The sequence below is a fragment of the Drosophila erecta genome, unplaced genomic scaffold (genome assembly GCF_003286155.1).
Source record: "Drosophila erecta strain 14021-0224.00,06,07 unplaced genomic scaffold, DereRS2 tig00000021-arrow-pilon, whole genome shotgun sequence".
In the NCBI taxonomy this organism is placed as follows: Eukaryota; Metazoa; Arthropoda; class Insecta; order Diptera; family Drosophilidae; genus Drosophila; species Drosophila erecta.
This window is the reverse complement of record NW_020825198.1, coordinates 991,238-1,005,138: the sequence shown is the minus strand read 5'-3', so window position 1 is coordinate 1,005,138 and position 13,901 is coordinate 991,238. Positions and strand designations below refer to the sequence as shown.

The following is a 13,901-nucleotide window of genomic DNA, read 5'->3' as shown; positions in this document are numbered from 1 at the left end:
TTCTGTTTTCGGTTTTCGGTTTCGCCTTTGTATAGGGGATTTGTATACGTGAGCATTTAATAAATTTTCTGCCAATTTCTCCCCGGCTTGTGCATTCATTAAAAGCTGCAGTGTACGTGTTCCGCCGACCTAAGTGATTTCAGGACTCGGGATGCCATGCGAGCTGCTCCTTTTTTATGAGCTGCGCTCTGTTTTAGGAATATCACATATTTGACGAGACACAAGCGGCTTATCCCTGGGCAGGATTTCAATCACATTAACCCGCCGCGAGTCCGCAGCCAGAGTTTGCCATCCGTCAAGTTTCCAGACTCGCTTCACTTACAGATAAAGTTCAGTTCAGATCTCAGTGCACACAATAAATTCAGCGAATAAATTAAAATCAAAATCGATTGTTCTCATACATCTCGCAAAGCTGTATGTAGGGTTCATCAATCAGATCGAATGGGGGAATCGGGGGAATCGGGGGAAGCGAGGAAAATCGAGGAAAATCGGGGTGTTCAAACCAATTGGCATATAGGACATTCACCAAACGTTGCAAATACTTGTTTTTCAGCCTGTTTTTGTGTCGACTCTCATAAACTTTTGCTGCACAGGCCGCGTTGCGTTGGCATTTGTAAATCAATTTGAATTTATTTGTGCTCTCGTTGAATTCGTTTTGCAAGTCAATATTTTGTATGATTGGCATGATTAACATTTTGTTTGGATTATGAAATTGTTTGAGTTCGCTTTTGGGAAGAGATATATGCAAAGCCAAAATGAACGTATGAACGGAAAACAAATGCGCTAGTATCTGTTTGTTACAGTTTTCACTTTCGGTTCTCTGTTAATTTTGGTGAAGGCACCGCTACGCCAATTAGTCTGGGTTCTGTCTGTGGCAAACATTTAAACATCGAGCATTAAACCATAAAAAGTGTACAGTAATTCATTGCAGAACCGAAAACACAAGCAACAAAAGCGGAGGAGGGACATTAAACGAGTTGAAAAATCCTGCAGATATTGTGTGACTGACTGGCTGACTGACTGACTGACTGAGTGATGCATTGACAGGGATTACGCACGAAAGGGGGTTTTTGGGGTAAGGAGGTTAAGCTAATTATGAACTTGATGACATGCAGGGGCGGAAATGGGGGCGGTGGCAAATAAGAGAGAGCGCTGCTGAAGTGGCCAACCGCAGGCTGATTGACTGCCTGGCCAAAGGATGTTTGTCAATGGCTTTACATGGCTGCGCACGAGTGTGTGTGCGAGTGTGAGTGTGTGTGCGTGTGCGTGTGCGGTGCGAACAGCGGCTTAATGGCCCTCAAACACTTTTCGGCTTGTCATAAAAAACACAGCCTACTGGCAACCGCACAGAGAAAAATAAATCACTCTGTATGCCCGTTTTCGGGACTTTTTAATTGCGCTATTTCATTGCGGTGGGAATACTTTTACATTTATATTCGGAGTGCCCAACAAATCACTTTCGTAATCACCTATAACGAGTTCTTAACATATCCAACAATGTAGCATATATATATTAGCTTTTACTTTGCATTATTTGCTATTTTATTCTATGTTACTTTAACGTTTGGCATAGGAAATTAATCCCTGAAATGTACTTATTTTTTGGTAATTTTTTATCTCTGTTCTGGTTTCGAGGGCCAAAATGGGGCATTCACAGCCACCCACAGCAACACCCACACTTTCAACGCTCTCTCTATTTTTTGCGCCCAAATGATGATGAGCACGTTTCGGAAACTAAATTAATTGATTTGAACATAATTGAATTCTAATTGCAATCCATGCGAAAGTGAGTGGATTTCGGGCAAATGTTCTAATAATTAACAAATCAGTTTGAGGGACTACGAGTGCCAAAATAGAGAGCAGTGCAAAATGCAGAGAAAAGGGGCTAAATCATTCGATTATTATTGCATTACAATATGGCGAGGGAATAGAGCAAAAATATTTAGATTTCGTAATTGAAGTTAGTTGGTTGTAATTGCATACTCATTGAGTGGTGTGAATACCAGGCCACTTTGCGTGTGGCTTTTGTTGTTTTCGATGGTTGATTTGTTGTTGTTATTATTATAATTATTGTTGTTGTTGTTCATGGAGGTCATGGAGTTGTGGTGGCAGTTTCAGAGGTTCAAAGGGGTACGGGAATCGGATGATAAAGAACACGTATAGACATTGTACAACATGTGAGGCAGGGCTTTTGGTTGCACGCGAGAAATGCATTTCGTCAGAATTGCGGTCTTCCTTCGGTTTTGCATCGTCTGCATTTTTGGCGAAATGCATTTCTGGCAATGCAGGCATTTACACACAAGTAGAAAATACATAGCACGCATGTACTAGGGATGCCAAATGGGTCAATACTTTATTACTGCATACTTTACTATTCCAAAAATGATTTACTATCATACCAAGGGAATCTCCTTGGCGATAAATTCCCGTGAATTTGCCATCCCTAGTACGTACTCAAGTGATTGACAGGTAGTTTGGAAATCAAATTACAGACACATGTGCTCAATCACTCGGTGACGTGGAGGCAAAGTAAAGCAAATACGTTTCGATTGAATTGCAATTTTGTACAGCGCGTGACATAGCAACAAAGGCGGTTGTGTGAAAGCAAAATGGCAGCAAACGACAAACAAATGCTGCTAATTAACATTTTTTAATTAACGATGAGAAGAAGCCAGTTAAATTTACACGAACGCAGTTATTAATGCGCCACACAATCAGCTCGAATGGATGGTTGAATGGTTAATGAAACGAAACAATAAAACGAAACGTAACGAAACGTAACGTAACGAAACGTGTGCTTTGCATACATGGCGGATGAGTGATGTTCGAATTGGTTTTAATCGCAGCGCGATCTGGTCGCTATTGTTATTGTTATTGTTAATGTAAAAGTTAATTAATTTTTAGATTAACTCTATGGTTATGTACCTGGGTGGCATTGTGCCCATCATTTTGTTGGCTTTTCTTTGGACTCCGTGGGTAAATTGATTAGTTATAGAGTCTCTTTTACAATAATTATGTATTTATAATGCTGCTTTTGCTCATAAAGTCTCTGCTCACTGCTTTTCTCGTTTTTCTCGCTTTTCTCGCTTTTCTCGCTTTTCTTTTCGGGGTTTGGTGAATGTCGTATGGCCGCGTTTGATTTTCGGGTTCTATATGTGATATCTTTTGTCGGGGAGGTTGCGCAACAAAAACAACACAACACAAGGGCCCTCAATGAATAATTGACAGTCTAAGGACACACGCAGGACACTTAACTGAACATAACTTGCGCAAATCTGTGTGGGAGGAGAACATTAAACATATACATTGCATATTTGCTCGTTAATATATCACAGGCCACAGAAATAAAACCGAAAAACCAAAAAACCAAAAAACCGAAAAACGGAGCTGAGGGCTCATCCTTGTTTATGAGCCCACCGAATGGCACACAAATTAAAATGGAAATGCAAATTTATTTGCGCCCCAACTAAAAACACGTATCGTTCGTTATTTGTTTAATAAATTAAATAAACATGGCGCACACAAATAATTGCTGTTTATTTGTCTAACTGAAAGCGCATATTTATGGCCGGCCAACCTCCGCCAATCCTCCGCTCGCGCCTGCAAATTAATGGCCCGTAATGAGCTCCTGGCCCCGAAGGCCACCTGCTCCTCCATAACGAGGTCACATTCCGCCCCACTTGCCGGCGGATCGGAGGACGGCGTGGTTGCCCCACCATCTAGGATTCCTGTTTCAGGACTCCTGCTTCTACGTACTCGAGCAGCAATTGGCGCAGTGTGGCCTCGTCCTCGCCATGACATCTCAACCTAGACTCGCGGTCTCGATCATCCCGACTCGAGTGGCGCTGCCTTTTGGGGGCGTAGCTGAAGGAGTGGCGATAGAACCTTCCGTTGTTTATGTTGGCTCCGCGATAGGCGTCTACGGGTTCAGCGGCAGCACGTGATGAAAGTAGGAGATGGGATTCTGGTTATATCTGTGCTCTGGGTGGCTGAGCAGAGGGTCCTGCATGGCGCTTGTGATTGCAGCTTCCACAGGACATGCAGGACTCTCGCGGAAAGGACTACCCACCTTCGGGTCGCAAACGCACGGGCGGTGAGGTCAGCTTGAGTTGTGTAGACGTTGTTGTGGGCGGAGTCTTACGTCGACCACCAAAAACATAATCGTAGGAATCTTCGCTCAAATTGGACACTGCCATTCGGGGTGAAATGGTTTTAGAATTACAAGTCAGACACTTTTTTTTGGGGGACCAACAGAGGAACACAGAGAGCGGCACAAACTTAAGCGAAATTAAATCCAACAACTCAAAAATAAAAACAGAAGCTGTTTGTTTCCTTTTTCGTTATCTCTTATACTCACTCTACACGTTTTATGCGATACACAAATATTGTTTAAAATAAGACAAACATTAAAATAAACATTAGAACCCAGGCAAATATTTCGGTGGTCGAGATTTTGTCATTTTCATTTTTCATATATCATTTTGTTGTTGTTGTTGTTGTTTGTAGTTCATAGTTGTTGTTGTAGTTGTAGTTGTTGGTATTTATGGAAGAATAGAGAGCACAAAATGGGGCAGTTCGTTAGCTGGATTTCGTTTTTCACGTTGGACAGCACACACAAAAAGGCAGCTAAAGGCGGTGGACACACAGTAATTGTTGCGTTAAAAAATTGTTACAAAGCGGCCGTGGCAACCATTACTCGCTTTTTGTTTTTGGCTTTGCTCTAATAAACAATTTCGTTAAAAAAACACACACACACACAGCAGCGTTGAAAACTACTTGAAAAATTGGAAACTTTGAAATGAACCGGGTTCTTGTGGCGGCAACACAAACAAATCTCTTATTTCATATAGTCAAAAAGTGGCAATACAAACGGCAGGCAAATATATAGAACTAGAAAAATGGAGAGAGAGAGAGATAGAGTGTGTGTGGGAGAGAGACAGAGAGAGAGAGAGTCGAAAGTTTCGATACATTTTAATGGGCGAGTGTTGGACTGATTGGATTTGAGATTTGACTGATTGATTGATCGACTGAATGAAATCGGCTGCTGAAAATGCTAAACAAAAGTTTTGGGGCAAAATGCGGTTCTCGGTGGCGGTGTAGTTCGAGTGTAGCTAGTGGTGGTCGTACAGGGTTACACCTGTACAGGTGGGCTATGAGTGTCGTGTTTGGTGTTTGGTGTTTCGCGTTTCGTGTTTGATGTGGAGCAGGCAGTGTATGTGTGGATGAATGAAAAAGAAAAATAAATCAACGAACCGACCAATCAAAGACCCAATCTACACACCAATTAAAGTTGCAATCAATTGGAAATGGCGCAACAGAAAACGAAAGGAAACCAAATCAGAAATATTATACAAAAGGTGCAACAGTAACGCCCATAATGGGCGGCAAAAAGCTACACTCAATGCAAAAAAATGTAAAATAAAAATGGAAATCAAACAAATAATGCCCAAACAAAAGCCGAAGAACTGCAGGCAAACAACAACAGGGAGAACAAACACAAAGTGGCGCCTGTACATGTATGTATGCACAGCACCCAAATACGCAGAAAGTAATTCAAAAATGTTCAAAAAATCCAAAATAATTGGCGGGGCACCTGGAAACACGCTCAGTGGCTGGAGCACTTGGGTGGAACGCAGTGGCGGCGGTAGCGGTGGCAGCTGTCCAAACGGATCTTGGTCGTTCGAGATGGAAGACGTGGGCGGTGAGATCATCGAGAGGTCACCAATGGTCGCCATGTCATTACTCTGGCCAGCTAGACAGTCGCAAATTCGAAGCGGGAGGAATAGAAAAAATAGCAGGCCATTAGAGATACATTTATTTCGAGATACATTTTGATGTCACATCGCAACAGCTCCCTTGAGCTCTGCTCCCCAGTTTCGCCCAGTGCAGCTGCAACGAACAAGAGTTCCGCAGGACTCGCTGAGATTGGAAGTGGAGCATGCAAAGGCTTTTAATTTTGTGCCGCACGTGGCAGGTTGGCCACAAGCAGCGGCAAAGGAACGGGGCAAGTGGGAGCAAAGGAAGGAGAAGGCAAAGGAAGTTGCGGAGCAAAAGTAAAAGGTGTGCGGCGCCATATTTCGCACATAAATTGTATGCCAGCTCCGCAGCCCCGGGTCCTGGGTCCAGTTAAGAGCAGCCAGGATGAAGGATGGGGTGCAAGGACGAAGCACGAAGGACTAAGGACGAAGGTCTAAGGACGAGGCTGCACGAGATGGCGTCGCATGCATGGATGCATACGCAAAGCATTTACGCCAACGCCTCGCCAGTCACGGACCGGAGAAAAGGAAAAGGACCCCGCCCATATACACACATATACATACACATACACATACATATGTACATACATATACATGTAAGCTCATACGTGGGCGGCCGATCCGCAGGATTTGGCCGGGCTGCGTGCCTCTGCATAAAATGAATTTCCGCTTTGATTCCCTGGCAAGCGAGTTCCGCGGTATGCACAGATATATCAGTTTTCCTTATCAGAAGAGGTGACTTGTTTATATAACTTACGAAAAAAAGTCGATGGAATTCTCTTACATTTTACTGTCCTCCTGGACATTGGCAAAGTTCAAGTTGCAGTTCCTACAGGGCTTCCCCGCAAAAGGATCAATTAGGACTCAATGGCAGGAAATTCACCCTGGGAAACCCAACACAGTTTTCCCCCTTTTTCCATGGTGCACGATTTTTTCTCCATCTACGCCAACTATTTCTTGTTCGCATTGGCCATATGCAAACCTTTGCAGGACTTAAAAAATGCCTCGTTGGCTGCGATAAATGTGCCCCTGGCTTCTCGTTGTTGTGGTTTTGCCTAAGCACCCCACTTCGTCCTCACACACACCCAACCACCCACTTGAAGCCCCACACACACACACACACTACAGTGGGCGGACAACAACAGCAACACGTGCTGCTTTTTCTACGGTTCGGTATTTTGAATTTTTATTATTTGCAATTTGCGTTAATGTTGTGGAAAAAAGCATGTGGCTGTTATGGCTTTGGCTTTAGCTCATGTCCTCCCCCCCCCCCCCCCCCCACCCATCCCCCTGCCCACGACCCTTTCTTGGCATATTGAATGGCCATTTGTGTCACACACAAGCACACACTTGCGCACACACGCACACACTAATGACCTTTTCATGGCCGCTCCAGCCAGCGGATGAATGCAAGAAATGTGGGCAAATTATGGCCGATTCAGATGTGCGGAGGATCCCTCGTCCTTTATCCCTTCCTCGGTATTGACAAAATGATTTGTAAACATTTTGCGCATCATTAGTTGGCACTGCTCGGCAGATATGGCTGCATTGCCCCATTTTCCCCTCGCATTTAACCGATTAAAATCGTGCATGCATCAAGCGAATGTCGAACGTCGTTTCCTCCGGAATCGGGGGATCGGGGGGATCGGGGGAATCCCCGGCACACTGCGAGGATTTACAACCAAGCTACTCTTCATTTTAAATTTCCAAATGCACTTGCGCGTACTTCCTTAGAAAAGACGTGACAGTTTAATTTGGCAGCAACTAGCCGATTGAAACCTGCAGTTTTCAAGCGCAACTGATGGGCAACTGATGATTTCTCTCTCTGTGGCCGCCTTGCACCTGCTTAATGTTAAGCTCTTTGCTGACACCGCAAAAAGAGGCAAAATAAAGGTAAACTGCTTCCGGCTTCAATTGCATCAATGGAATTGCAAGGCGGACGAAGGCAGGACGTAGGAATGGAGTTGCAAGGAAATGAGGGGGCGAAAAGCTGGAAAGGTGGAGGCCGGGCAAATATTTGCTTAAATTTGTGCTGAGGTTAAGCTTTTTGTTTGCCCTGCCTTTGCGGAGGCTCTCTGGGCAGAGCCAAAGCAAAGTTGATGACATCCAGTGGCCTCCGCCGCAGTCTGGGGCAGTTGCATCCATGTCCTGCGTCCTGTCCGCTGACATAGAAAAATAGTTGTGCACCACGGCCCAGGCGAATGTGGGGGGCAGAAGCTGCGTTTTGACTGCATGCCAAGGCTGCTACTCCACTGACGATGCTGATGACGCAAGCAGTCGGCCATGCGAGTGTGTGTGTGTGTGTGTGTGTGTGTGTGTGTGTGTGTGAGTTTGGGCATTGAGCAGTTATTCATGGGCGCGGAGAAATGTGTGAGTGCGGACCGCCTTCATGCACGGAAAAACATCAAAATTGCACACACTATACACATGTGCATATGCGCTACACACAACCTGCTGGAGTCCAAACTTTAGGGCCAATCAAGATGAGGGCTGATAGAGTCAACGGCAAAAGTTATTAGCCAGCATTCCACAGCAGAGCCTCGAGATTATGGCTTGTCTAGAACCAGAATATTGGGCTGCAAACATGGCCGTTCCAAGCTGCACTTTAGAGAACCTAAGTTGGACAACTCGAGCTCCTCCTGAAGGGGCAACTTACTGGTAGTTCCTCACATTTTTTCACGGTGCAGAAACTACGAGGCCTGGTCACTGGCAAAAGTTGCCTCCAGTGCGCAGCAAATGTCTGCTCTGGCAGCTATGACAAGTGGCCTCCAACCTCCCAGTGCTCGTCCTGCCCCATCGGGAGTAATCGGGCATTATGCCATCCTTGCGGCATAATTCTAGGCTGGCCACGATAATTGATACCCTTTGTCAGCGCTCGACGGCAAATCAAATTAGCGAACAGAATCGAAAACTTATTTATGCATGAGAGGCCGCTAATCATTTTTCGAGAGGGAGTCATTTAAAATTCAATTAACGAGCCGCACAAACTGAAAGCGGCCGCCGCCCCATAAAGACACAGATATTCCATCTATTCAGAGACGTAATCATGTTCAAATTCAATGATAAAAAGCCTTTTAACTCGGCTTCTTGGGGGGCTTTTGTCTTAAGCGATTTGTCTGCTAAATACATGATTGATTAAATGAAACACACACACACACACACACACACACAGACACAGACACACCTGCAGCCACAGAGAATGCAAGCTGTTGTTGTTGTGTGTTCATTAATAGGCTTTTGTCTCTGCTCACCGCAAAAATTATTGCTGCTCAAATGCACTTGAATGTGGCATTGTTCTGCCCCTGGCCCCTTGCCCCTTGCCCCTTACCACCTCACCACCACCCTCACCATTGAAGTGCATGCAGCTCAGACCGCAAAATCCTTAAATGCCGCATTAATGGCCCAACGCACACACGTACAGCTCACACAGACTGGCTCACCGAAACCCTTGGCCAAGGATCGGGTAAGCCGAGTGACCTCACTGCTGCCCGCCCTCCAGCCCCTCGATGATATCACAAATTAAATACACTTGCACGTTTGCTTAACTCGAAATTCAACAAATATTGAGAGGGGCGGCGGAGTGGGCGTGGCAGCTGCAGAATAGCTGTGGATAGCTGTGTAAGCACGTGTCTGGGTCGAGCACTTGACAATCAGCACTCACAACAGCCGCCAGTCGACGGCACTGGCAAAAAGGGATAGAACGGCGAAGGATTCGAGTTTCGCACAGTGGAGCACACAGTGAAAATGTTGCACATTTTAGGGCAGGCCAACCGAATTACAAAATCATTTGACTTGCAGAGAGAGCAGAAGAAGAAAGGCTAGAAAGTTCTATCTTTGGGCATATTTATCTTTTTCAAAGGACACTCAAAGGCATAGAAATCTGTTGAGCTCTCTATAATATGAAACTTCTAAAATATGAAACTTCACTGGCCCACCGTTCGGCAGATGGGCCTCCAGCTTGACTTGGCTGTTGGCTTTCGGGTTGCCGATGTGGATGAGGATGGCGATGGCGATGCCGCCATTGTCCTTGCTTGTTGCTCTCGCAAAGTCGCCGCATCCCGCATCCATGAGATGCTCGGAATCTACGAGGAATATTGACACTGCGGGCAGCTGTTAATACAAGGCAAACTCTCAATTTTCGGCTTCTATCTATCCATCCGTAGCTGTTGTTTTCGTTATTCTCGGCCGGAGTTAGCCACGTATTATGGCATGTGTTTATTTGTCAACATGCCGCATGTCGCATGCCACAGGAGAGCACTCACCATGTGGCAGCGCCCTTAAAGAGGCATAACTGTTGCAGCGCACACGGCGTATGATTAATTTCGCCGCCTGCAATCCATCAATGCATGAGTTTGGGTCCATAACGCTTACGCTTCATGCGGCAGTTTAAGCATAACGATCTGACATTTTTCACATTATTAAAATCACTTGCGAACGAAGAGTGACGAGCGCGGAAAAGTTGAATGGATAAAATATCACGCATACGCCGCGTATGGCACGTTAAGAATGATGTTCGCCATAAGTGCAAACCATTTCCTTATAATTTTTACTGCAGTATCGGGGCATGATGCATGTCGGTATTTGGGTATAAAAGGAAGCCAAATAAAGCGAAAACTTACCGGTGCACATAGGAAAGCCATTTCGTTGCCAGTGCCGTGAGAAAAATGTGAATTATCCTGCGCTTCCTCGGTTGCTGACTAAAGAACTTTCGGACTCGGACTCGAACTCAAAATGCTCCGCAGTCAAATCCAATTCTCGACCGACGTGTCTACTTTCAGCTTCCTTTTGCTGGCACAGCTGCTGGTGGATTGCGCCTTTTGCCTTCCTGGCAAATGATAAAAACCGGCAACGCACTGCTAGAAAATATGCATTTTTAATGCCATAAATTAGTTTTGTCCTTTGCCGAGCACCGGAGAGCTGCAAGATAGAAAAAACAGAGAAACAAGTGAGTCAGAATTGCGCGAATGGGGCCAGCAGACTGCAGCTTTTGGACGTGAAATACTGTTTATTCAGTGTACTCTGTGTATTCCTAGCACTAATCACCTGATTCCATTAGCACAGCAGCTTTAATATTTGCTTTTAGGCAAAGTTGCCTTCGTTTCTAAACAATAATGCCTTAGTGGTCTCAAAAACTATGAGCTTCTGAGCGTGAAGCTGCGAAAGTTGTAGTAAAATTGGCCAAGTGCTTTGTAACTTTTAATGTTTTCGAGATTTAGTAGTACCAATAACTGACTGCAAGTGAGAAAAATCCTCTCACTTAGCAGCACCAATTTGAACCAGAAATGCTGCATTTTGATGGGGGCTAAATTCTCACTCTGCTTAACGGATTTTCCCCAATTAATTTGCAATGTAAGCTTTAAGCTTTAAGCAACTGGCTGACATGCCAACCGGCAAAATCACACAACCGCATTCAAATTAATGCTGTCAGCACATCAGTGGGGAACTTGGTCCTCGATCCCTATCCCTGTCCCTATTGCTATGCCCATACCCATTTCCGATTTCCGCACAGGTGTACGGCTGCCAACTGGCAAAAGTCAAATTAAATTCTATTTTTAGGCGCCCGAATGCCGGTGAAACCAGTACGCTTCTCATTTCCCGACTCCCATTTCCATTTTGCCCCTCCGCAGCTCTGTTAATTACTCCATGAATTTGATAGTTTTCCATCAGTGCGGATCACACACGGGCCTGACGATAATCATGATGATGATTATGTGGAAAATGAATATGCAAATGAGGGAAAACCGTGCGAAGCGATGCTCTGATGAGCGGGGTTGCAAGACAAGAGCTCTTGAGCATATCGAATTCGGGCTGCGACCCCAGAGTTATGATACCAATTAGAATCCGGTTATCTGGCATCAAGCAAAGCCACGATTTGGGATGAGTTCGCTGCTCAAGCACAAACCGAACGAGGAAAACCTCTGCCAGTCGAAACGAGCTGGAAAATGCGGGGTAGGAAGGCGCAACGGCCTGCACTGGTGAAAATTATAGGCAACTTAATTGCACGCTTGAAACACAGTTTAAATTCAAGTCTGAGATGGGAGGTGTACTTTGGGGCATTTAAAAGTTTGCAAAGAAAATCAGCTGCCTACTTTCTAACTATGCATAGAATTCCCTGCTAATTAGTGTTTCTCTGCGTGTATATCAGACCTCCTTCAAAGTTGGCTCTGCTTCCCGGCTAATGATGCGCATGATGTGGCGGCATTGTCCTCGCGTTTGAGCCCCATTTCGCCGCCCATTTCAGGGAAATCAACTTCACTTCATCAGCCTCTGCATCTGCATCTGCAAGGACTGCATTCCCGCACCCAAAGCTGGCCGGGCTTAGCTGGCTGACTTGATGGCCTCCAACTGAGCGCTGCACCGCATGGAATTAATATTAATCGCAGCTATGCATTAAAGCCGCTTTTAGCTTCTAGCTTTTCCTGCCGCCCGCCGCACTTCCTTTGTTGCAATGTGTTTATTGTGAGTTTTATTTATTGCTCTGCGGTCGTGGCGGTTATTAAAATTGCCCCGGGCAATTTGTAATCATTAGGCATTTCGCTTTGCCACTCCCTGGAAAGGCCACCCCCTCCACCCACGAATCCGTTCTACTTTCACCGCTTTCGCTTTGCACACTTTTGGGCGCCCATTTGACGGGCGGCTGACAAAAGTCAGTGACATTCTGCCCCAACTAATACGCCTGCACTTATGCAAATCTCACACAGACGCTGCTGCCTCGAAGAGCGACAGAGACGGCTGCCAGCGGGAGGGGGACAGAGACAAGAAGGACCATTTGCACATTTAACGTCCTCGTCATCCTGGCTTGCCATCTCCCTCCCTCCCCCAATGCAGCCCTCTCGCTCCGCCGCAGTTGTAGTCCTGGCCAAATTTGAGTGGCCACTTGACTAAATTAATATGACACTGCAGCAAGTGCAAGTGGGCAGTGGGCAGTGGGCTGTTATCTAGCCTGACTTTCGGCCAGCAGTATGAATAATCATGACGTCCAGCTGCTGCACCTGATTTGCACATGGAACAATAAAAGGAATAGCTGGCGGCTCTTTGTGCACTTTACGCAGCTTCGGGCTGCCGCCTCAATCAACTGAAATCTAGTCAACATTTGAATTTGCGTCCAATAATTTGGCAAGGCATTTTGCACCTTCCAGAGGTATTCACTGGCACATGTGGCCCGTCGTCTTGGGCTGTCAATTGCCTTAAATGCAATTTAATTTTCCACCTGATGATGTCCTGTGTGCGGGGCCTTTGCACTCACGTGTCCTTTCCTAACACAACAAAAGCACCAACAGGAAAACCTCTTCTGCCGAGCAGAAGAAAATGAGAAAATCCCAGCTGGATTGTCGCCGTTGCGAACTCACACTTTTTCCCTCGCCCAGCCTGCGTCCTTCGCTCTCGTCCTTCGTCCTGCGTCCGTTTGCCACCCACTGGCGGCGCCCAGCCTCCATTCAAGTTGCCAGGTCCTCTGGCCATGTCGCTGTCACACTTGGCTCGCAGTTTTGTGGCCAGGCCAGGGCTATGAAAATAACCATAAGGCAATTGCCCGGGCGGCTTGCACGGTATCATTTCCCCTTTCAGGACCCGCCGCCCCATTCCACTGCGGTGGCACTCATAAGCCTTGAATGGTAAATGTCAAAGTTACTCCTTAGCGTAACATTCGACACATCGCCCGTTGAGGTGTGAGTGCGTCCCTGAGAGTGTGTGTGGGTGTGGGTGGGTACACTGGACTCAAATAATGTAAATTAGTCTTTGTCCGAGTCGTGAGGAGTCATGCTCTTGGACACCTTTAAAACGAGCTTCGGTATATTCGGTTGTGCTTTAGACATTCTGATATATCAAGAACTTGCCCACTAAATATCTTGTACTGAGGGTTTCTTGCCTTTTAACATTAATCTCCCATTTTGCGCAGTGCACGTAGGGTTCCAGCTTGATTCTGTGCCCAGCCTGGATTACATTACACTAAGTTCTGTGCAAACACAGTTGGCGCAGTTCATTAACATGTTACACGGAGTTCAGTCGGTCTGGGGACTCGACTCGGTTCCACTTCGGATTTGGGATAGAGGACGCAGGACGCAGAATGTGGGATGTTGGATGGAGGATGCTCTTTGGGTCTGTGTTTGTCTGCGCAAATGTATGCGTAAGCACAATATGCCAGCC

At 45.9% G+C, this 13,901-nt stretch overlaps 1 protein-coding gene across 1 annotated transcript in view; it reads right to left on the bottom strand.

The window, feature by feature from the left end:
- Positions 1 to 13,901, bottom strand: part of LOC6545127 (glucose transporter type 1) — a 68,329-nt gene that overhangs the window by 13,110 nt on the left and 41,318 nt on the right. The window contains 4 exon segments of the mRNA XM_015158121.2: positions 3,757 to 3,919; positions 4,070 to 4,189; positions 5,594 to 5,752; positions 10,376 to 10,673. Of these exon segments, the coding sequence (XP_015013607.1) occupies positions 3,757 to 3,919; positions 4,070 to 4,189; positions 5,594 to 5,752; positions 10,376 to 10,385 (452 nt within the window). The 5' untranslated portion in view covers positions 10,386 to 10,673.